Here is a 24,177-nt window from a genome sequence, read left to right as displayed (position 1 = left end):
CCACGTCCAATGACTCACCGTGGTCCAGCCTATAGCTTACCTCTTCATAAAAACTGATTAGATTGGTTTGACAGGAGCGATTTCTCATAAACCCATGCTGATATGGAGTTAAACAGTTATTCTCATTGAGATAATCCAGAATAACATCCCTCAGAAACCCTTCAAATATTTTACCAACAATAGAGGTTAGACTTACTGGCCTATAATTTTCAGGTTCACTTTTAGAGCCCTTTTTGAATATTGGCACCACATTTGCTATGCGCCAGTCCTGCGGAACAGACCCTGTCGCTATAGAGTCACTAAAAATAAGAAATAATGGTTTATCTATTACATTACTTAGTTCTCTTAGTACTCGTGGGTGTATGCCATCCGGACCCGGAGATTTATCTATTTTAATCTTATTTAGCCGGTTTCGCACCTCTTCTTGGGTTAGATTGGTGACCCTTAATATAGGGTTTTCATTGTTTCTTGGGATTTCACCTAGCATTTCATTTTCCACCGTGAATACCGTGGAGAAGAAGGTGTTTAATATGTTAGCTTTTTCCTCGTCATCTACAACCATTCTTTCCTCACTATTTTTTAAGGGGCCTACATTTTCAGTTTTTATTCTTTTACTATTGATATAGTTGAAGAACAGTTTGGGATTAGTTTTACTCTCCTTAAGGTAGGGATCACTCATCGCACCGCTCAGTTATACATATAAGGTAGGGATCACTCATCGCACCGCTCAGTTATACATATAAGGTAGGGATCACTCATCACACCGCTCAGTTATACATATAAGGTAGGGATCACTCATCGCACCGCTCAGTTATACCTATAAGGTAGGGATCACTCATCGCACCGCTCAGTTATACATATAAGGTAGGGATCACTCATCGCACCGCTCAGTTATACATATAAGGTAGGGATCACTCATCGCACCGCTCAGTTATACATATAAGGTAGGGATCACTCATCACACCGCTCAGTTATACATATAAGGTAGGGATCACTCATCACACCGCTCAGTTATACCTATAAGGTAGGGATCACTCATCACACCGCTCAGTTATACATACAAGGTAGGGATCACTCATCACACCGCTCAGTTATACATATAAGGTAGGGATCACTCATCGCACCGCTCAGTTATACATATAAGGTAGGGATCACTCACAGCAACGCTCAGTTATACATATAAGGTAGGGATCACTCATCACACCGCTCAGTTATACATATAAGGTAGGGATCACTCATCACACCGCTCAGTTATACATACAAGGTAGGGATCACTCATCACACCGCTCAGTTTTACATATAAGGTAGGGATCACTCATCACACCGCTCAGTTATACCTATAAGGTAGGGATCACTCATCACACCGCTCAGTTATACATACAAGGTAGGGATCACTCATCACACCGCTCAGTTATACATACAAGGTAGGGATCACTCATCGCACCGCTCAGTTATACATATAAGGTAGGGATCACTCATCGCACCGCTCAGTTATACATACAAGGTAGGGATCACTCATCACACCGCTCAGTTATACATATAAGGTAGGGATCACTCATCGCACCGCTCAGTTATACATATAAGGTAGGGATCACTCACAGCAACGCTCAGTTATACATATAAGGTAGGGATCACTCATCACACCGCTCAGTTATACATATAAGGTAGGGATCACTCATCACACCGCTCAGATATACATATAAGGTAGGGATCACTCATCGCACCGCTCGGTTATACATATAAGGTAGGGATCACTCATCGCACCGCTCAGTTATACATATAAGGTAGGGATCACTCATCACACCGCTCAGTTATACATATAAGGTAGGGATCACTCATCGCACCGCTCAGTTATACATATAAGGTAGGGATCACTCATCGCACCGCTCAGTTATACATATAAGGTAGGGATCACTCATCGCACCGCTCAGTTATACATATAAGGTAGGGATCACTCATCGCACCGCTCAGTTATACATATAAGGTAGGGATCACTCATCACACCGCTCAGTTATACATATAAGGTAGGGATCACTCATCACACCGCTCAGTTATACATATAAGGTAGGGATCACTCATCACACCGCTCAGTTATACATATAAGGTAGGGATCACTCATCGCACCGCTCAGTTATACATATAAGGTAGGGATCACTCATCACACCGCTCAGTTATACATATAAGGTAGGGATCACTCATCGCACAGCTCAGTTATACATATAAGGTAGGGATCACTCATCGCACCGCTCAGTTATACATATAAGGTAGGGATCACTCATCGCACCGCTCAGTTATACATATAAGGTAGGGATCACTCATCGCACCGCTCAGTTATACATATAAGGTAGGGATCACTCATCACACCGCTCAGTTATACATATAAGGTAGGGATCACTCATCACACCGCTCAGTTATACATATAAGGTAGGGATCACTCATCGCACCGCTCAGTTATACATATAAGGTAGGGATCACTCATCACACCGCTCAGTTATACATATAAGGTAGGGATCACTCATCGCACCGCTCAGTTATACATATAAGGTAGGGATCACTCATCACACCGCTCAGTTATACATATAAGGTAGGGATCACTCACCGCACCGCTCAGTTATACATATAAGGTAGGGATCACTCATCACACCGCTCAGTTATACATATAAGGTAGGGATCACTCATCACACCGCTCAGTTATACATATAAGGTAGGGATCACTCATCACACCGCTCAGTTATACATATAAGGTAGGGATCACTCACCGCACCGCTCAGTTATACATATAAGGTAGGGATCACTCACCGCAGTTATACATATAAGGTAGGGATCACTCATCAGATGATGTATAACGACTTATTACCTCCTATGGATAAGACATAAAATCCCCGATTTTACAGAAGATATCAGACAATTGCTTAGATAACAATTCCCTGCAGGGTATGTTTTGGATAACGCCGCCCCCGAGCACCAGTACGACTGTCCCGTACACTACGGGGGGCTGCAGGGAGCACGGAGGTCACAGACCCCATCGCCCTCAGTCGGGAATCACCAGGAAGCTATCACCCACTGCTCACCATCCTGCGCCCGGGCGTCTCCTCTGCCCCCAGGGTCCCCTCTGCGGGTTTTGTACCCCTGACCTGGATGACAGCAGGATGTGGGGGGCCGGAGGAGGAGGGGGCGCTGCACATCTGCTCACCACATCCTGTTATCACACTCAGCAACACGCCTGGCATTTTGCCAAGGAAGAAAAAAAATATGCGAAGAACTTCATGGAAACGTCGCTTTGCCCAATTGGCCCTGAAATAACTTTATACCTCTGTTCACACCCGAAGTGGACGCAGAATCCGGCTGCCTCATACCGAAGAGCAGTGCATTGTGGGAGCTGTCACCAGTCTGACAACAGGGCGGGGATAAATCGCAGTTACCAACGGCAACAGCAGAAACTTTGTAAACAAGCGCAGTAATACCTGCCAATAGGAAATGTACGGCAATCGTTGTGCTTCACCACTAGATGGCAGCAGAGCGCACACTTTTTACAAGCCTCACACTTTCCAGCGTGCTGCAAATCATTTATTTAAAAAAATATATATTTTTTGTCTTATTTCTAAGAACTAATAAGCTGAGGTTTTTCATTCGGAAATTTCTTTTATTTTTGTCCTTAAACCTAAAAATCTATTAAAAAAAATAAAAAAAAATAAAAAATGACCGAATAAGAAACCTGCAACAGGCCGACTGCGATGGCCCCTCTGCCCCCGCACCGCCCGGTGCCTCCCCGCGGTCGCCCCTCTGCCCCCGCACCGCCCGGTGCCTCCCCGCGGTCGCCCCTCTGCCCCCGCACCGCCCGGTGCCTCCCCGCTCTTCCGCCCCTCTGTCCCCGCACCGCCCGGTGCCTCCCCGCGGTCGCCCCTCTGCCCCCGCACCGCCCGGTGCCTCCCCGCTCTTCCGCCCCTCTGTCCCCGCACCGCCCGGTGCCTCCCCGCGGTCGCCCCTCTGCCCCCGCACCGCCCGGTGCCTCCCCGCTCTTCCGCCCCTCTGTCCCCGCACCGCCCGGTGCCTCCCCGCGGTCGCCCCTCTGCCCCCGCACCGCCCGGTGCCTCCCCGCTTTTCCGCCCCTCTGTCCCCGCACCGCCCAGTGCCTCCCCGCGGTCGCCCCTCTGCCCCCGCACCGCCCGGTGCCTCCCCGCGGTCGCCCCTCTGCCCCCGCACCGCCCGGTGCCTCCCCGCTCTTCCGCCCCCGCACCGCCCGGTGCCTCCCCGCGGTCGCCCCTCTGCCCCCGCACCGCCCGGTGCCTCCCCGCGGTCGCCCCTCTGCCCCCGCACCGCCCGGTGCCTCCCCGCTCTTCCGCCCCCGCACCGCCCGGTGCCTCCCCGCGGTCGCCCCTCTGCCCCCGCACCGCCCGGTGCCTCCCCGCTCTTCCGCCCCCGCACCGCCCAGTGCCTCCCCGCGGTCGCCCCTCTGCCCCCGCACCGCCCGGTGCCTCCCCGCGGTCGCCCCTCTGCCCCCGCACCGCCCGGTGCCTCCCCGCTCTTCCGCCCCCGCACCGCCCGGTGCCTCCCCGCGGTCGCCCCTCTGCCCCCGCACCGCCCGGTGCCTCCCCGCGGTCGCCCCTCTGCCCCCGCACCGCCCGGTGCCTCCCCGCTCTTCCGCCCCCGCACCGCCCGGTGCCTCCCCGCGGTCGCCCCTCTGCCCCCGCACCGCCCGGTGCCTCTCCGCTCTTCCGCCCCTCTGCCCCCGCACCGCCCGGTGCCTCCCCGCTCTTCCGCCCCTCTGCCCCCGCACCGCCCGGTGCCTCCCCGCGGTCGCCCCTCTGCCCCCGCACCGCCCGGTGCCTCCCCGCGGTCGCCCCTCTGCCCCCGCACCGCCCGGTGCCTCCCCGCTCTTCCGCCCCAGTCCTCCTCACAACTCCCGAGTCCCCGCCGCAGCAGTCACTTTTAAGCCACGCCCCCTGCATTGTTCCACTCCCGTCACTCAAAATGAGACTGACCAATAGAATCAAGGCGTCGATGTGAAAGGCGGGTCCGAAGGGCGGGGCCTCTGATGTTCCCCTTCGTCGCTTTGATCCGTCAGCCAATCAGTTTCAGAGGGCTGGTTCTGTGCAGTAGTGCGTGCGTGGTGACGTCGGTGAGCACGCAGAACGTAACGTGCGACGTGCTGGCAGCGGTGGCTGCCTGTGTGGCTCCCCGGGGGAGTGCAGAGGCCTGACCGGGCGGTGAGTGAGGGGTGTTATGGTCAGTGTGGGGGTCGGGCGGGAAGGAAGGCGGAGGGCTGGGTTACGCAGCGGTGGGGACGCGATCAGGTAGAAGAGGCGGAGGGAGCACTAGTCGTTCCCCCTGTCCCCAACTCATCTCCATAGCAACGGGCAGGAGGCTGTTCACTGAGGGGCAGAAGTGAGGAGTGTGAGTGTGGGAAGTTGGTGGTGGAGGGCGAGGAGTGCGTGTGACAGAATGTGTGAGTGTGACAGAATGTGTGCGTGTGCTCGGCTGTCTGCTCCTCTCCTCCCGGTGATGGCAGCTGTGCGGGAGCCTGGACGGAGACAGTGTGTGTACTAGGTATACAGGGAGTGTACTAGGTATACAGGGAGTGTACTAGGTATACAGGGAGTGTACAGACTGTACTAGGTATATACAGGGAGTGTACAGACTGTACTAGGTATATACAGGGAGTGTACAGACTGTACTAGGTATATACAGGGAGTGTACAGACTGTACTAGGTATACAGGGAGTGTGCAGACTGTACTAGGTATACAGGGAGTGTACAGAATGTACTAGGTATACAGGGAGTGTACAGACTGTACTAGGTATATACAGGGAGTGTACAGACTGTACTAGGTATACAGGGAGTGTACAGACTGTACTAGGTATACAGGGAGTGTACAGAATGTACTAGGTATACAGGGAGTGTACAGACTGTACTAGGTATACAGGGAGTGTACAGACTGTACTAGGTATACAGGGAGTGTGCAGACTGTACTAGGTATACAGGGAGTGTACAGACTGTACTAGGTATACAGGGAGTGTACAGACTGTACTAGGTATACAGGGAGTGTACAGACTGTACTAGGTATACAGGGAGTGTACAGACTGTACTAGGTATACAGGGAGTGTACAGACTGTACTAGGTATACAGGGAGTGTACAGACTGTACTAGGTATACAGGGAGTGTACAGACTGTACTAGGTGTACAGGGAGTGTACAGACTGTACTAGGTATACAGGGAGTGTACAGACTGTACTAGGTATACAGGGAGTGTACAGACTGTACTAGGTATACAGGGAGTGTACAGACTGTACTAGGTATACAGGGAGTGTACAGACTGTACTAGGTATACAGGGAGTGTACAGACTGTACTAGGTATACAGGGAGTGTACAGACTGTACTAGGTGTACAGGGAGTGTACAGACTGTACTAGGTATACAGGGAGTGTACAGACTGTACTAGGTATACAGGGAGTGTACAGACTGTACTAGGTATACAGGGAGTGTACAGACTGTACTAGGTATACAGGGAGTGTACAGACTGTACTAGGTATACAGGGAGTGTACAGACTGTACTAGGTATACAGGGAGTGTACAGACTGTACTAGGTATACAGGGAGTGTACAGACTGTACTAGGTATACAGGGAGTGTACAGACTGTACTAGGTATACAGGGAGTGTACAGACTGTACTAGGTATACAGGGAGTGTACAGACTGTACTAGGTATACAGGGAGTGTACAGACTGTACTAGGTATACAGGGAGTGTACAGACTGTACTAGGTATACAGGGAGTGTACAGACTGTACTAGGTATACAGGGAGTGTACAGACTGTACTAGGTATACAGGGAGTGTGCAGACTGTACTAGGTATACAGGGAGTGTACAGACTGTACTAGGTATACAGGGAGTGTACATGGAGTGTACTAGGTATACAGGGAGTGTACAGACTGTACTAGGTATACAGGGAGTGTACAGACTGTACTAGGTATACAGGGAGTGTACATGGAGTGTACTAGGTATACAGGGAGTGTACAGACTGTACTAGGTATACAGGGAGTGTACAGACTGTACTAGGTATACAGGGAGTGTACAGACTGTACTAGGTATACAGGGAGTGTACAGACTGTACTAGGTATACAGGGAGTGTGCAGACTGTACTAGGTATACAGGGAGTGTACAGACTGTACTAGGTATACAGGGAGTGTACAGACTGTACTAGGTGTACAGGGAGTGTACAGACTGTACTAGGTATACAGGGAGTGTACAGACTGTACTAGGTATACAGGGAGTGTACAGACTGTACTAGGTATACAGGGAGTGTACAGACTGTACTAGGTATACAGGGAGTGTGCAGACTGTACTAGGTATACAGGGAGTGTACAGACTGTACTAGGTATACAGGGAGTGTACAGACTGTACTAGGTATACAGGGAGTGTACAGACTGTACTAGGTATACAGGGAGTGTACAGACTGTACTAGGTATACAGGGAGTGTACAGACTGTACTAGGTATACAGGGAGTGTACAGACTGTACTAGGTGTACAGGGAGTGTACAGACTGTACTAGGTATACAGGGAGTGTACAGACTGTACTAGGTATACAGGGAGTGTACAGACTGTACTAGGTGTACAGGGAGTGTACAGACTGTACTAGGTATACAGGGAGTGTACAGACTGTACTAGGTATACAGGGAGTGTACAGACTGTACTAGGTATACAGGGAGTGTACAGACTGTACTAGGTATACAGGGAGTGTACAGACTGTACTAGGTATACAGGGAGTGTGCAGACTGTACTAGGTATACAGGGAGTGTACAGACTGTACTAGGTATACAGGGAGTGTGCAGACTGTACTAGGTATACAGGGAGTGTGCAGACTGTACTAGGTATACAGGGAGTGTACAGACTGTACTAGGTATACAGGGAGTGTACAGACTGTACTAGGTATACAGGGAGTGTACAGACTGTACTAGGTATACAGGGAGTGTACAGACTGTACTAGGTATACAGGGAGTGTACAGACTGTACTAGGTATACAGGGAGTGTACAGACTGTACTAGGTATACAGGGAGTGTACAGACTGTACTAGGTATACAGGGAGTGTACAGACTGTACTAGGTATACAGGGAGTGTACAGACTGTACTAAGTATACAGGGAGTGTACAGACTGTACTAGGTATACAGGGAGTGTACAGACTGTACTAGGTGTACAGGGAGTGTACAGACTGTACTAGGTGTACAGGGAGTGTACAGACTGTACTAGGTGTACAGGGAGTGTACAGACTGTACTAGGTGTACAGGGAGTGTACAGACTGTACTAGGTATACAGGGAGTGTACAGACTGTACTAGGTATACAGGGAGTGTACAGACTGTACTAGGTATACAGGGAGTGTACAGACTGTACTAGGTATACAGGGAGTGTACAGACTGTACTAGGTATACAGGGAGTGTACATGGAGTGTACTAGGTATACAGGGAGTGTACAGACTGTACTAGGTATACAGGGAGTGTACAGACTGTACTAGGTATACAGGGAGTGTACAGAATGTACTAGGTATACAGGGAGTGTACATGGAGTGTACTAGGTATACAGGGAGTGTACAGACTGTACTAGGTATACAGGGAGTGTACAGACTGTACTAGGTATACAGGGAGTGTACAGACTGTACTAGGTATACAGGGAGTGTACAGACTGTACTAGGTATACAGGGAGTGTACAGACTGTACTAGGTATACAGGGAGTGTACAGACTGTACTAGGTATACAGGGAGTGTACAGACTGTACTAGGTATACAGGGAGTGTACAGACTGTACTAGGTATACAGGGAGTGTACAGACTGTACTAGGTATACAGGGAGTGTACAGACTGTACTAGGTATACAGGGAGTGTACGGACTGTACTAGGTATACAGGGAGTGTACGGACTGTACTAGGTATACAGGGAGTGTACGGACTGTACTAGGTGTACAGGGAGTGTACAGACTGTACTAGGTATACAGGGAGTGTACAGACTGTACTAGGTATACAGGGAGTGTACAGACTGTACTAGGTATACAGGGAGTGTACAGACTGTACTAGGTATACAGGGAGTGTACAGACTGTACTAGGTATACAGGGAGTGTACAGACTGTACTAGGTATACAGGGAGTGTACAGACTGTACTAGGTATACAGGGAGTGTACGGACTGTACTAGGTGTACAGGGAGTGTACAGACTGTACTAGGTATACAGGGAGTGTACAGACTGTACTAGGTATACAGGGAGTGTACAGACTGTACTAGGTATACAGGGAGTGTACAGACTGTACTAGGTATACAGGGAGTGTACGGACTGTACTAGGTATACAGGGAGTGTACAGACTGTACTAGGTATACAGGGAGTGTACAGACTGTACTAGGTATACAGGGAGTGTACAGACTGTACTAGGTATACAGGGAGTGTACAGACTGTACTAGGTATACAGGGAGTGTACAGACTGTACTAGGTATACAGGGAGTGTACAGACTGTACTAGGTATACAGGGAGTGTACAGACTGTACTAGGTATACAGGGAGTGTACAGACTGTACTAGGTATACAGGGAGTGTACAGACTGTACTAGGTATACAGGGAGTGTACAGACTGTACTAGGTATACAGGGAGTGTACAGACTGTACTAGGTATACAGGGAGTGTACAGACTGTACTAGGTATACAGGGAGTGTACAGACTGTACTAGGTATACAGGGAGTGTACAGACTGTACTAGGTATACAGGGAGTGTACAGACTGTACTAGGTATACAGGGAGTGTACAGAATGTCACTGTATATACAGGGAGTGTACAGACTGTACTAGGTATACAGGGAGTGTACAGACTGTACTATGTATACAGGGAGTGTACAGACTGTACTAGGTATACAGGGAGTGTGCAGACTGTACTAGGTATACAGGGAGTGTGCAGACTGTACTAGGTATACAGGGAGTGTGCAGACTGTACTAGGTATACAGGGAGTGTACAGACTGTACTAGGTATACAGGGAGTGTACAGACTGTACTAGGTATACAGGGAGTGTACAGAATGTCACTGTATATACAGGGAGTGTACAGACTGTACTAGGTATACAGGGAGTGTACAGACTGTACTATGTATACAGCGAGTGTGCAGACTGTACTAGGTATACAGGGAGTGTGCAGACTGTACTAGGTATACAGGGAGTGTGCAGACTGTACTAGGTATACAGGGAGTGTGCAGACTGTACTAGGTATACAGGGAGTGTACAGACTGTACTAGGTATACAGGGAGTGTACAGACTGTACTAGGTATACAGGGAGTGTACAGACTGTACTAGGTATACAGGGAGTGTACAGACTGTACTAGGTATACAGGGAGTGTACAGACTGTACTAGGTATATAGGGAGTATACAGAATGTCACTGTATATACAGGGAGTGTACATACTGTACTAGGTATATAGGGAGTATACAGAATGTCACTGTATATACAGGGAGTGTACAGACTGCACTGTATATACAGGGAGTGTACAGACTGTACTAGGTATACAGGCAGTGTACAGACTGTGCACTGTATATACAGGGAGTGTACAGACTGCCACTGTATATACAGGGAGTGTACAGACTGCCACTGTATATACAGGGAGTGTACAGACTGCCACTGTATATACAGGGAGTGTACAGACTGCCACTGTATATACAGGGAGTGTACAGACTGCCACTGTATATACAGGGAGTGTACAGACTGCCACTGTATATACAGGGAGTGTACAGACTGCCACTGTATATACAGGGAGTGTACAGACTGTACTAGGTATATGTGTATGGGGTGTGCAGTGTATATTTGTTGTGTGTGTGCAGTGTATATGCGTTGGGCGCATGCAGTGTGTATGCGTTGGGCGCATGCAGTGTGTATGCGTTGGACGCATGCAGTGTGTATGCGTTGGGCGCATGCAGTGTGTATGCGTTGGGCGCATGCAGTGTGTATGCGATGTGTGTGTGTGTGCAGTGCCTGGTGTGTACGAGGTGTGCAGTGTATATTCAATGTGTGTACAGTGCCTGGTGTGTGCAGTGTGTATGCGTTGGGCGCGTGCAGTGCCTGGTGTGTAGTGTATGTGCACTGTGTGTACATTGCTGTTGGATCTCTGTATACCCTCGGTACATGTGCTGTATAGTAATGATGCTAAGCACACCGTGACTGATGCCGTAACCCTCGTCTTCTTTATTTCCCTGTGTTCCCAGGTTACACGTCACACCCCGTTACACCCCATGTGCCATCCTTTGACCGGGCCCCCCCTGTACAGACGACGTTACGCCATGTCATAGGAGCGCCCGCATCCCTCAGTCGTTGACCTTCTCACCTGCACAATGAAATTCCGAGACCAGGTGAGCACGCTATCCGAGTGGTTCAAGGGCTGGAACGAGTGTGAGCAGACGGTGGCCCTGCTGTCCCTCCTGAAGAGGATCACCCGGACCCAGGCGCGCTTCCTCCAGCTATGCCTGGAGCACTCGCTATCGGACTGCTCCGAGATCCACATCCTCGAGACGGAGGCCAACAGCGCTGGTGAGTGAGACCAACTTGCTGACTGCCGCCAGAAAGATCATTCTTTTTTTTAATTTTTTTTAATAAATATCCTGTTCTTTTGCATACTGTCCTTAACCGGCCACTGCCATGTGAAAATGTGCCAGGGATGGCGTTTGCAGTTTCCTAAAATCTTGTACTGCGCCTTTAAGGTGTTATTAATCTTCTTACTGGAATAAAAACTGAGCCGGGAAAGGAGCGCTGCAGTAGAGTGGCCATACACATTAGATGGCGGTCCACAGACCTTTTTACAGACCGCCATCCCTGCTGTCTCCCATCCACAGAGCTCATTCCGCCGAGCTCTCCTGCATCCTGTGAGAGCCGGAGACTGGAGAACAATGCGATCTGCAGTCCGAAACTGGACTTATCCAGTCTACACCTCTCCCGACCATCAGTCGTCCGGCGCCCCGTACACATTAGGCGGACCATTGATACCGGTGGGTTCAGCCATCATTAGTCTGTGGTCAGCTGGCCCCACTAGAAATCTTATTCCGGGCCGGTGCTGACCCACATTTCTATTGTACCGTAACTTACATCCTTTTTGTGATATAACTCATGATGACTTGGTCGGACACGTTTAGCCACTCCTGGTCCCTTTTTTGGGTAGATACAATGTTTTGATCTCCTCCTATTGTAATTCTGGCTCTAGATTTTATTTTTATTGTTACGCCATTTACCGATCGGATTAATTTTTTATATTTTGTTTGGACATTTCTGAACGAAGCCATACCAAATGTGTATTTTTTTGTTTTATTTTTATGTGGCAAAAAGGGGGTGATTTGAACTTTTTAAAATTTTTGTAGGAGACTTGAAGCTGCGATCGTCCTGTCGCCTGTGTTATAAGTAGCAGAGTTTCAGCCCTTCTACTTATAGCAGAAATTATGCTCTCCTATGAACGGCGGCCACGAGCCAGCATTCACAGGAGATTCACAATGACAGGCACAGGGCCTCGGCTGTAAAGGTGCGGCATCAGTGTGTGAGCCTGCATTAAAGGGATGGACACGGCCGGTGATGTAAATATACGCCATATGTCTTGGAGGGGTTCAAGAAACACTCGTAATGCAGTAAAATAACGAAATCACTCCTCTTACTGATCCCCCGCCAATACCTTTTAGGTGCCGCCATCACTCACTAAGTTCTGAAACCCAAGTGACTGCTGCTGCCAAACACTTAGTGATGGTCATTTATTTTATTTTATTTTTTTTGCTTTTTTTTCAAAGGGCCCCCTCTTAATAAAAAAAATAAATAAAAGCACTGCTCAGGTCATCTGTTAGTCCTCACTCCCTTGTCCACTTTAGCCCCATACTGACTGTTGCTATGACTCGTTGATCACCACTGACTGGCTGCAGCGGTCCCACATTCCTGTAGAGGAAGCGGCGGGGTGAAATGTGAGCCGTGACCGGTAATAGTGATGTTTATCTGGTATTCTGTCTCCTCCTCTGCAGCGCTCATCAGCCAGTGGCACCAGGAGTCTAAGGAGAAGGTGATCTCGCTGCTGCTGTCCCACTTGCCCCTACTGCAGCCCCGCAACACGGAAGCCAAGTGCGAGTACATGAAGCTGCTGCAGAAGGTGCTGGCGTACACCACCGAGAGCAACCTGTACATCGAGGAGAGCCGACAGCTCCTGTCCTATGCACTGATCCATCCCGCCACCACGCTGGACGATCGCAACTCTCTGGCGCTGTGGCTCAACCACCTGGAAGAGCGAATGTCTGCAGGTTACAGCCGGCACGGCACACACATGCGGCAGGGTTCTGATGAGTGGCAGGCCCCGGGGGATCCCAGCATGGGAGAGTCAGGGCACAGCTGGCATGAAAAGCCAATGCGAGAAAATGGACTCATGCCCTTTCCTTCTTCCAGTTCAGTGCCCTCTGCCATCCAGAATGTGGGCGGCAGCTCAGGTAGGAGTGAAGCACCGAGGAGCGGCGGTGACTGCGGACCCCCGGTGCTAGATCTCACACGTGCCGTTCTGTTTTGCAGTGCTTTCCTGCCAAATACACCCAAGTCCCTTAAAGCGCTCCATGTCCCTGATACCTACCTCCCAGCAATCGTCTAACGAGTGGGGAGGGAGCGAGGAGGCTGTCGGGCGCCCCGTCTTCCTCACCCCCGACCATGCTCCCCTCTCCCCGCAGAGCAGCGTGGCTTCTTCGGGAAGCGAGCAGACAGAGGAGCTGGGCTCTGGACGCAACACATTTCAAGAGGATGGGAGCGGGATGAAAGGTACGGAACGCAAGAAATGGCATCGGGTTTATCCATTTATATCTGATTGATGATTATTGATACAATTTTACTTTTTCGCCCTCTACAGATGTTCCCTCCTGGCTGAAAAGTTTACGTCTCCATAAATACGCATCGCTGTTCGCGCAGATGAGCTACGAGGAGATGATGATGCTGACGGAGCAGCACCTGGAATCCCAAGTAAGCGGACGACACGTCCCTCCACCTCCGCCGTGTACACGGGCATTCCTAAGATACCGATGGGTTAATTGATTTCTTAAGTAATTGGATCTAGTGCTTGTGTGTCTCTAGCAAAATGCAAAACGTCATTCTCCGTCCTGGCACACGCCGGATGTAAGGACGCAGCTCGGCCCAGTCATTGGGATAGTCAGACACGGCCACAGTAAATAACGGCCCTGGGGAAATCTCGTGTGATTATTGTTGGTGTCCAGGATAAGTCCCCGGCTCTTAGTATTTGTGTTTCTCCTTCTTTTTCCATCAGAATGTTACTAAGGGAGCCCGACATAAAATCGCTCTGAGCATTCAGAAGTTACGCGAAAGACAGAGCGTCCTCCGTTCACTAGAGAAGGTAAAAGACATCTTAGTTTTCTGCAAGTTTTATACATTTATTCCGATTTTTTTGGGGTGGTTTCTTTAAGAAATCCCAAGTGTTTAGCAGCTATTGTCACAGATTTTTTATTTTTTGCGAAAACATGAACTGAAGTTTATTCACGTTCACGGCTACAACAGAGAGAACCCCGACATGGCCAATAGTGGGGGCAGCACAAAAAAGCAACCTCGTAACTCGACTAACCCCTTAACGGTAACTGACGCACAGTTATGTCATATTTCAGCTTCCTGACTTTGGGACTCATAACCCGAGCCCGCAACTTTTCCTAGCAGATGATGGCTGTGATAATCGGTCATCATCTGCCTCCTAACAGCCCCGGGTGCAGCTCTGCGGCTGTTAACCTGTTATACGCCACTATCTATGCGACCATCGGCGCGCCTGTGACATAATCGCAAGGGTTGCCGTGACGAGTGGAGGTCTCTGCTGAGCCCCCCTAACTCGTCATTACAGTACTCCTGTGAAAGCCGGCCCTTCGCTGCCTCTTACAGGAGATCGTGATCTCCGCTATACAGCAGTGTGGTATTGCTGCAAGAGGCACAAGTGATCGAATGATCACAGGTTCCAGTCCCTTAAGGGCACTAAGAAGTACAGTTAAACGTGGGGAAAAAAAAAATCTAAACGCCAGAATCTTTTTTTTTTTTTTTTTTTTTTCTTTTTCTTCGCAGACTCCGTAACAGTGCAAAAAAATGCAATAAGTAACCATCAGGATGTCATATGTACTCCAAAATGATATCAATAAAAACATCCGCTGAGGGTGGTAGAAAACCAGCCCTCACACAGCACTATCCACCAAAAACTGAAAGCGTTATTGGAAATAAAGCAACACAAGCAAAGATTATTTATATATATATATATATATATATATATATATATATATATATATATATATATATATATATATACACATATGTATGTATATATGTATGTATATATATGTATATATGTGTATATATATATATATATATATATATGTATATATGTATGTGTATATATATATATATGTATATATATATATATATATATGTATGTGTATATATATATATATGTATATATATATATATATGTATATATATATATATATATATATATATATATATATATATATATATATATATATATATATATATATATATATATATATATATATATATATATATATATATATATATACAATTTATTTTACAGTTGTGGCCAAAAGTAGTATTGACACCCCTGCAATTCGTGTTTCTGTCAGATAATACTCAGTTTCTTCCTGAAAATGATTGCTGACAAAAATTCTGTTATTATTATCTTCATTTATTTTGTCTTAAATGAAAAAACACAAAAAGAATTGTCCTAAAGTCAAATTGGATATAATTCCACACCAAACATAAAAAAGGGGGTGGACAAAAGTATTGGCACCGTTCGAAAAATCATGTGATGCTTCTCTAATTTGTGTAATTAACAGCACCTGTAACTTACCTGTGGCACCTAACAGGTGTTGGCAATAACTAAATCACACTTGCAGCCAGTTGACATGGATTAAAGTTGACTCAACCTCTGTCCTGTGTCCTTGTGTGTACCACATTGAGCATGGAGAAAAGGAAGAAGACCAAAGAACTGTCTGAGGACTTGGGAAACCAAATTGTGAGGAAGCATGAGCAATCTCAAGACTACAAGTTCATCTCCAAAGACCTGAATGTTCCTGGGTCTACCATGCGCAGTGTCATCAAGAAGTTTAAAGCCCATGGCACTGTGGCTAACCTCCCTAGATGTGGACGGAAAAGAAAAATTGACGAGATTTCAACGCAAGATTGTGCAGATGTTGGATAAAGAACCTCGACTAACATCCAAACAAGTTCAAGCTGCCCTGCAGTCCGAGGGTACAACAGTGTCAACCCGTACTATCCGTCGACGTCTGAATGAAAAGGGACTGTATGGTAGGAGACCCAGGAAGACCCCACTTCTTATCCCGAGACATAAAAAAGCCAGGCTGGAGATTGCCAAAACTTACCTGAAAAAGCCTGAAACGTTTTGGAAGAATGTTCTCTGGTCAGATGAGACAAAAGTAGAGCTTTTTGGGCAAAGGCATCAACATAGAGTTTACAGGAGAAAAAAAGAGGCATTCAAAGAAAAGAACACGGTCCCTACAGTCAAACATGGCGGAGGCTCCCTGATGTTTTGGGGTTGCTTTGCTGCCTCTGGCACTGGACTGCTTGACCGTGTGCATGGCATTATGAAGTCTGAAGACTACCAACAAATTTTGCAGCATAATGTAGGGCCCAGTGTGAGAAAGCTGGGTCTCCCTCAGAGGTCATGGGTCTTCCAGCAGGACAATGACCCAAAACACACTTCAAAAAGCACTAGAAAATGGTTTGAGAGAAAGCACTGGAGACTTCTAAGGTGGCCAGCAATGAGTCCAGACCTGAATCCCATAGAACACCTGTGGAGAGATCTAAAAATGGCAGTTTGGAGAAGGCACCCTTCAAATATCAGGGATCTGGAGCAGTTTGCCAAAGAAGAATGGTCTAAAATTCCAGCAGAGCATTGGAAGCAACTCATTGATGGTCACCGGAAGCGGTTGGTCGCAGTTATTTTGGCTCAAGGTTGTGCAACCAAGTATTAGGCTGAGGGTGCCAATACTTTTGTCTGGCCCATTTTTTGAGTTTTGTGTGAAATGATCAATTTTTTGCTTCATTCTCTTTTGTTTTTTTTTCATTTAAGACAAATTAAATGAAGATAATAATACCAAAGAATGTGTGATTGCAATCATTTTCAGGAAGAGATTGAGTATAATATGACAGAATTGCAGGGGTGTCAGTACTTTTGGCCACAACTGTGTGTGAATGTGTGTATATATATATATATATATATGCTTTTTCAATGTGCCTCATTGGGGGACACAAAACCATGGGTGTTGTGCTGCTGTCCACTAGGAGGCGACACTATGCATAATCTGAAAAAGATTAACCGTGGCTCCTCCTCTGCAGTATACACCTCTGGACGGCGTCAGCCTTCTCCAGTGTTTGCTTAGTGTCGCATAGGAGGCACACTTAAAAATTTTTTCTTTACTCCGTTTTTCCGACGGGATTACAGATGAAGAAAAGGGGGTCTCGCCTGGCATGGCTCCTTCCTCGGCCCCCTATTACAGGGTGCCCGGTTGAAGTTGAGATGGCTATTCCCCATGTCGCTCCTTCCCCAGTCCCTCGGGTGCTGGTTCGAAGTCGAGCCCCCCCCTCCTCCCCCAATTCCTTTTGGTTTCTGGGTTGAGGTCGAGGCGAGGATAAAGCCCCCTGATGGTGATAGCAGCACCCTCCCTAATCCCCCTCTGGGGGCATTAGGTTGAGACGCCTCAGGTAGGGCCTGTACTGGCAGCACTCTGCAGCTCCCAGCAATGGGCCACCACACTGCGCCTGCATGCAGAGACCCCAGCCCAGCTGCGGGCTCCTGTCAGGGCCGGGGGGAGTGCAGGCAGGCATGGCACAACAGAGACACAGGGCTCCCTGCGCCCCTGTATCTGCGGCAGCACCAGCTCTATACTGCCTCAGGGGACCCCTCACAGACCCCCTTCCGCTTATAGCCCCACCGCTATCCTGCCTTTAAATCCGGGGGGGGGGGGGGGGGTCCGGTTCAGATCCAACCCCTCCCGGACTTCTGCGCTGGCCTGGAGCCCTTCTGGGCCCCAGGCATCTAATTTAGGCCACGGCTTCGGCCTAGCTGAAACTGCCACCTCCTCTCCGCCCCCGGCCCAACCCCAGAATGCAAATATGACACTGTACATCTACAGTGTCATAGAGGGGGCGGATCGAGACAGAAAGGGTACGTTTTTACACAGCTCTGCCGCCTTTTTTAAGCTCTCCGCCCCCTTCTCCCCCTTCCTCTTCTTCTCGGCGGCTATTTCTGCTGCAGGGATAACCCTGCACCTCCCAGTCAGCAGGACCAGGCCAGCCAGTCTCCGGGGGTAAGATCACAGCTGGGTTGTTTTACTCGGCTGTGAATCCATATTCCCTATAAGGCTCCCTTATAGGTACCTCTGCATAGTCACCCCTAAGGGTCCACTGTAGAGCCAGCCCTTCTGCACTCTGTGCACTATGCTGGGCTCAAGGTCCAAGAGAACCGGGCAGGACTGCTATTATACATTCTGCACAGCCTGCAGGACCGCTCTCCCCAGTGGCAGCACATAACCGCACTGCCAGGACTGCATCCAGACTACTGCGTCAGAGCCCCAAGAAGCCCCTGCCAATGCCTCGGTATCTAATGCCACGCCGAAATGGGTCGCTCAGAGGTCGCAATCTATGACGCAGTCTATAGATAACCAAACTTCCACATTGCTTCAGGCTCTGCAGCGTCATGCCTCGGCTATGACCGTTACCCAGCAAAGGGAGAGCTTGACTCAGGGACAGGATGACCTGGCACATCCACGTCTAGGTCAGGACGCAAGCGGACCCATAGGTCAAGTCCATGCGTCATCCCATAGTACACGGTGATCCCCTTCTAGGGAGAGACACCGTAGTTCCAGGTCAGCTAGACTGTCCCCTTCCAGGAGCAGACAATGCAGATCTCTGCAATCCCCGACCAGAGAAGGCCTCCGCCCCAGCACAGATCCACCCGAAGTGGACCCCCCAGTCTCTAGAGTAGCAGCACAGACCCTCCTTTCACTGCCAGATAGCTCAACCCTCAGGGACGCAGCAGACCGGCAGATAGAACGCATGGCTCGTTCAATTTTCGAGGCGGCAGGGGCATCCCTGGCTCCTGCGTTCGCTTCAGTTTGGGCTGCCAAGGCCATCCTGGCTTGGGCCAAAAATTTACAAGCTGGTCTCCAAGCATCTGCTCCTGAGCTGTCGGACCAAGCAGTTCAAATAGCAGTTGTAGCAGATTACATGCTTCATGCAGCTCTGGATTCAGCAAGGGGTGTAGCGGGGATAGCATCACGATTCGGCATATCCTCTGGCTGCGGAATGGAAAGGGGACGCAGCCTCAAAGAAGGCCCTCCCACACCTCCTGTATCCCAGTTGGCGACTTTTCGGTGAAAAGTTGGACACAATGATATCCAACGCCACCGGGGGTAAGAGTACCTCTCTCCCTCAACTGAAACCTAAACGCACTTACAAGAAGCGTAACAAACCTGATTCGATCCTTTTGGAATTCTTCGGGCTAGTCCGTCTCACATCCAGCACAAAATTGTAACCGTTCCCCATGCAGGGACAACTCACTGTTGGTGCGAAGGTCGGACAAGACCTGGAAGTCAAAAGCAGACCAGTCAAAGCCCAAAGGAGGAAAACCTCAGACTTTCTCCTCCTCATGACTCACGGACTCCGGAAGACATCCCACCCGTAGGCGGCTCTTTTATCTTTCAGCAAGTCTGGCTGCCTATTACAGAAGACAGGTGGGTCAGGGAACCAGTGTCTTCCGGATACAAAATAGAGTTCAATTCCAACCCACCGAACCGATTCTTCCTCTCTGTTCCCCCAAAACCGCCAGCCAAGGCTCGTGCCTTCCACCAAGAGGTTTCCTCGCTTCTTCAAGCAGGAGTCATAATAATATAATAATAATAATAATAATAATTTTATTTATATAGCGCCAACATATTCCGCAGCGCTTTACAAGTTATAGAGGGGACTTGTACAGACAATAGACATTACAGCATAACAGAAATACAGTTCAAAACAGATACCAGGAGGAGTGAGGGCCCTGCTCGCAAGCTTACAAACTATGGGGAAAAGGGGAGACACGAGAGGTGGATGGTAACAATTGCTTTAGTCATAGTACCGGTTACCGCGGCCGAGCGCTTCCGAGGGTTCTACTCCAATCTATTCGTAGTCCCCAAGAAAGGATGCAGTGTACGGCCCATACTGGACCTAAAACAACTCAACAAATATGTGCGGGTTCGTCACTTCCGCATGGAGTCCCTACGGTCCATCATTGCGTCCATGGAGAAGGGAGAATATCTCGCCTTCATAGACATACTAGACGCATACCTGCATATATACCGATTGCACCTGCTCATCATTTTTCTCAGGTTCGCAATCGACCAGGACCACTACCAGTTCGTGGCTCTCCCGTTCGGACTTGCCACGGCTCCCAGATTGTTTACCAAGGTCATGGCAGCCACCATGGACGTCCTGCACTCCAGAGGCATAGTAGTCGTTCCATACCTGGACGATCTACTCATCAAGGCTCCCACCTTCAAGGACTGCGAGCTCAGCGTCTCAATCACAACCGACACTGAGTCGCATGGGCTGGTTAGTCAACTTACAAAGGTCATCACCAACCCCGAGTCAGTCTCTGACCTTCCTGGGAATACTATTCAACACCTCCAGGGGTCTAGTGCTCTTTCCCAGGGACAAGATACTGGCTCTCCGCCTAGGAGTTCGCACCCTCCTCCGCAAACACCCTCGATCTCCGGTTTGCCATCAGAGTCCTCGGCAGGATGGGGGCAGCAATAGAAGCGGTCCCATTTGCCCAGTTTCACCTCAGGCCTTTCCAACTAGCCGTTCTCAAGTCCTGGGACAGGAATCCTTTTTCTCTCGACAGGGAGTTCCAGCTAACGTCGTCAACCAGGAGGTCCCTGCACTGGTGGCTCAAGCCAACCTTGCTAGCAAAGGGGAAATCCTTTCTCACAGGTCAATGGAAGTTTCTGATCACCGATGCGAGCCTGACTGGTTGGGGTGCGGTGCACCTACACCACAGGGCACAGGGCAAGTGGTCCCCAATGGAAGCGACCATGCCCATCAACATCCTGGAAATTCGTGCCATCCTCCTGGCATTGAGGGCCTTTCATCACTTACTGTCAGCCTCTCACATCAGAATACAGTCGGTCAATGCCACGGCCGTGGCATATGTGAATCACCAAAGGGGGACCCGCAGTACCCAGGCGATGTGAGAAGTGTCACACATCTTCCACTGGGTGGAGGACACAGGCTCGGTTCTCTCGGCGGTCCACATTCCGGGTGTGGACAACTGGGAAGCAGACTTCCTCAGACGACAAGGAATAGACTCAGGAGAGTGGTCTCTCCATCCCGAAATTTTTTGCCAGATCTGCCATCGCTGGGGGACCCCAGATGTAGACCTAAAGGCATCCCACTTCAATGCCAAGGTCTCCATCTTCATGGCCAGAACACACGATCCGCGGTCGCTCGGAGCAGACGCTCTGGTTCAGGACTGAACCCAGTTCCAGCTTCTGTACATTTTCCACCTCTCCCCCTGATATCCAGAGTGGTGAGGAAGATCAAGCAAGAGGGAGTTCCAACCATCTTAATCGCATCGGTCTGGCCTAGACGTACATGGTACGCCGCCGTCTTACAACTTCCAGCAGACGCCACCTGGCGCCTCCCCGACCGCCCGGACCTTTTATCACAAGGCTCGTTCTACCACCAGAACTCATGGGCTCTCAATTTGACAGCGTGGCCCTTGAAACCTGGGTTCTATCCCAGGCAGAACTCTCAACGGACGTCATTAGGACCATGATCAGGGCACGGAAGCCAGCCTCTGCCAAGATCTATTACCGTACCTTGAAAGTTCTCTTTACCTGGTGCGAATCTTGCGGCCAGACCCCTTTCCCGTATTCCCTCCCCAAACTACCTGGTTCTCTCCAATCGGGTCTGGAGGTCAGGCTGTCCCTAGGCTCGCTTAAGAGCCAGGTGTCAGCCCTTCAGTGCTTTTTCAAAGGCGATTAGTTCCCCCCTACGACGACCACTAGAAACGTGGGACCTCAACCTGGTCCTGACAGCATTGCAGGAACCACCCTTCGAACCCCTTAAGGAGGTCCCGCTCCGCCTTCTATCCCAAAATGTGGTTTGTTTTTTTTTCCTGGTGACAATCACATCGCTACACAGGGTGCCTGATCTGACAGCACTCTACTGCAGACGGCCCTTTCTCGTTTTTCACCAGGACAAGGTAGTCCTCCGTACCGTCCCATCCTTCCTTCTGAAGGTTGTGTCCAACTTCCATCTCAATGAGGAAATTTCTCTGCCTTCCCTTTGTCCGGTCCCGGTTCATAGAGTGGAGAAGGCTTTGCATACGCTTGACCTTGTCAGGGCATCGCGTATATACGTGTCTAGAACTGCGTCCTTCCGGAGGTCTGATTCTCTTTTCCTTCTTCCAAAAGGCGGGCGCAAGGGTCTGCCAGCTTCCAAAGCTATCCTTGCCAGGTGGATCAAATCCACCATACAAGAGGCCTACCGCCTTAAGAATTCTCCTCTTCCAGCCGGTATTACACTCTACACGGGAGGTAGGGGCCTCCTGGGCCATTCAGCACAAGTGTGTAAGGCGGCCACATGGTCTAGCCTACACACGTTTACTAAACACTACAGAGTTCATACCCAGTCCTCAGCGGACGCGAGCCTAGGTAGACGGTTTCTGCAGGCGGCGGTGCCCTAAGTTTAGGGGCCTGTCTGCACAATATTTGTTCATTGCTTCCCACCCTGGGACTGCTTTGGGACGTCCCATGGTCCTGTGTCCCCCAATGAGGCGACAGAGTAAAGGAGATTTTTGTGTACTCACCGTAAAATCTCTTTCTCTTAGCTTCTAATTGGGGGACACAGATCCCACCCTGTTGCCCTTTCCGGGCCGTTGTTACTGTTGAGTTCTCATATTGTTTTCTTGAGCTCGTACATAGCTGCCTTCTTATAGGCATGGTTATGTTATTCATGTTACGTTCCTCCTAATGCTTTTGCTCAAAACTGGAGAAGTCTGACGCCGTCCAGGGGTGTATACTGCAGAGGAGGAGCCACGGTTAATCTTTTTCAGATTATGCATAGTGTCGCCTCCTAGTGGACAGCAGCATAACACCCATGGTCTTGTGTCCCCCAATTAGAGGCTAAGAGAAAGGGATTTTACGGTGAGTACACAAAACTCCCTTTTTTGCACAAATTTCCACATCTTTTTCGGCACTTTCCAAATGTACAGGGTTTTTTTCTTATTTCTGTTAGCGTAGTGCCCTTGAGAATCGCCCTCTCATTTAATAAAAAGAGAAAAAAAACTGTTGAACTGCACTTTTCTTTTTTTCCCACAATTTCTAGTTATTCTGGGGTCATTCAAAAGTAGAACTTGACACCCAAGAAATACAAGAATGAAAAAGTTATGGCTCTTGGAATAAGGGGAGGAAAAACCAAAAATGCAAAAAATGGGGGAAAGGGGTTAAAGGGGCTATATAGGACAAAACCCAGGAAGTATATGGTATAGCGCCACCTGGTGTGCAGTGTGTATCTGCATGCACGATTATGCTGGTGGGCACAGGTGCTCAGTCACTGGAGAAACCAATTGGAGTGGCTTTCTTCGCTGTTTGCTATAGCCTGGCAGTATAATTTCTTTTGTAGGGGTAATAAAAAGGGACTGTATTTTTAGCTGCCAGAGGGGGAAGGTAACTGATTCTGTTCAGGGTTTGCTCCCAGCTGCACGGATCACTTCTACTATCCCCACTGGTTCCACTAAGTTCTAAGCTTTGTTTTTTTACAGGATATTTTAGAAGGAGGAAACGTCCGCAACGCTCTACAAGAGCTTCAGCAGGTCGTTATTACACCTATCAAGTTCTACCGCCCTAATCAGACAGACTCGACAAGCAGCGAGCAGACGTCCCAACGCCGGCCAAATCCAGACTCTGCCAGCAAAGGCTCGGATGAGAACGAGCCGCCCACAGGACTGACGGCGGACGGCTTCCAGCAGCAGAGTACCCCGACTGGGGACCTGGAGACTTCTCTGCCACCGATAGCAGATGGCGACATCCCCGGACAGCTCACGAGAGTACTGGGTAAAGGTGAGCACCCCATCATCAGGACATTGCTCTTTATATGGACCAGCCCGTCT

At 49.3% G+C, this 24,177-nt stretch overlaps 2 protein-coding genes across 5 annotated transcripts in view; one reads left to right on the top strand and one right to left on the bottom strand.

Moving 5' to 3' along the window:
* GMFG (glia maturation factor gamma) overlaps positions 1–3,194 on the bottom strand; it is a 30,934-nt gene extending 27,740 nt beyond the window's left edge. Inside the window, 1 exon segment of the mRNA XM_069746525.1 lies at positions 3,072–3,194. Within this exon segment, the coding sequence (XP_069602626.1) occupies positions 3,072–3,185 (114 nt within the window). The 5' untranslated portion in view covers positions 3,186–3,194.
* Positions 3,195–5,109: 1,915 nt separating this feature from the next.
* SAMD4B (sterile alpha motif domain containing 4B) overlaps positions 5,110–24,177 on the top strand; it is a 32,711-nt gene continuing 13,643 nt past the window's right edge. For all 4 annotated transcript variants that reach the window (XM_069746524.1, XM_069746523.1, XM_069746520.1 and 1 more), the window contains exons 1-7: positions 5,110–5,207; positions 11,207–11,528; positions 12,992–13,447; positions 13,527–13,766; positions 13,855–13,964; positions 14,266–14,352; positions 23,830–24,127. In XM_069746524.1, coding sequence (XP_069602625.1) covers positions 11,333–11,528; positions 12,992–13,447; positions 13,527–13,766; positions 13,855–13,964; positions 14,266–14,352; positions 23,830–24,127 — 1,387 coding nt within the window. In that variant the 5' untranslated portion in view covers positions 5,110–5,207; positions 11,207–11,332. The remainder of the gene's footprint in view (positions 5,208–11,206; positions 11,529–12,991; positions 13,448–13,526; positions 13,767–13,854; positions 13,965–14,265; positions 14,353–23,829; positions 24,128–24,177) is intronic.

This window comes from Ranitomeya imitator, chromosome 2 (genome assembly GCF_032444005.1).
Source record: "Ranitomeya imitator isolate aRanImi1 chromosome 2, aRanImi1.pri, whole genome shotgun sequence".
NCBI classification, from domain to species: Eukaryota; Metazoa; Chordata; class Amphibia; order Anura; family Dendrobatidae; genus Ranitomeya; species Ranitomeya imitator.
The sequence above is the reverse complement of the archived record's forward strand: the minus strand, read 5'-3'. Positions and strand labels throughout refer to the sequence as shown.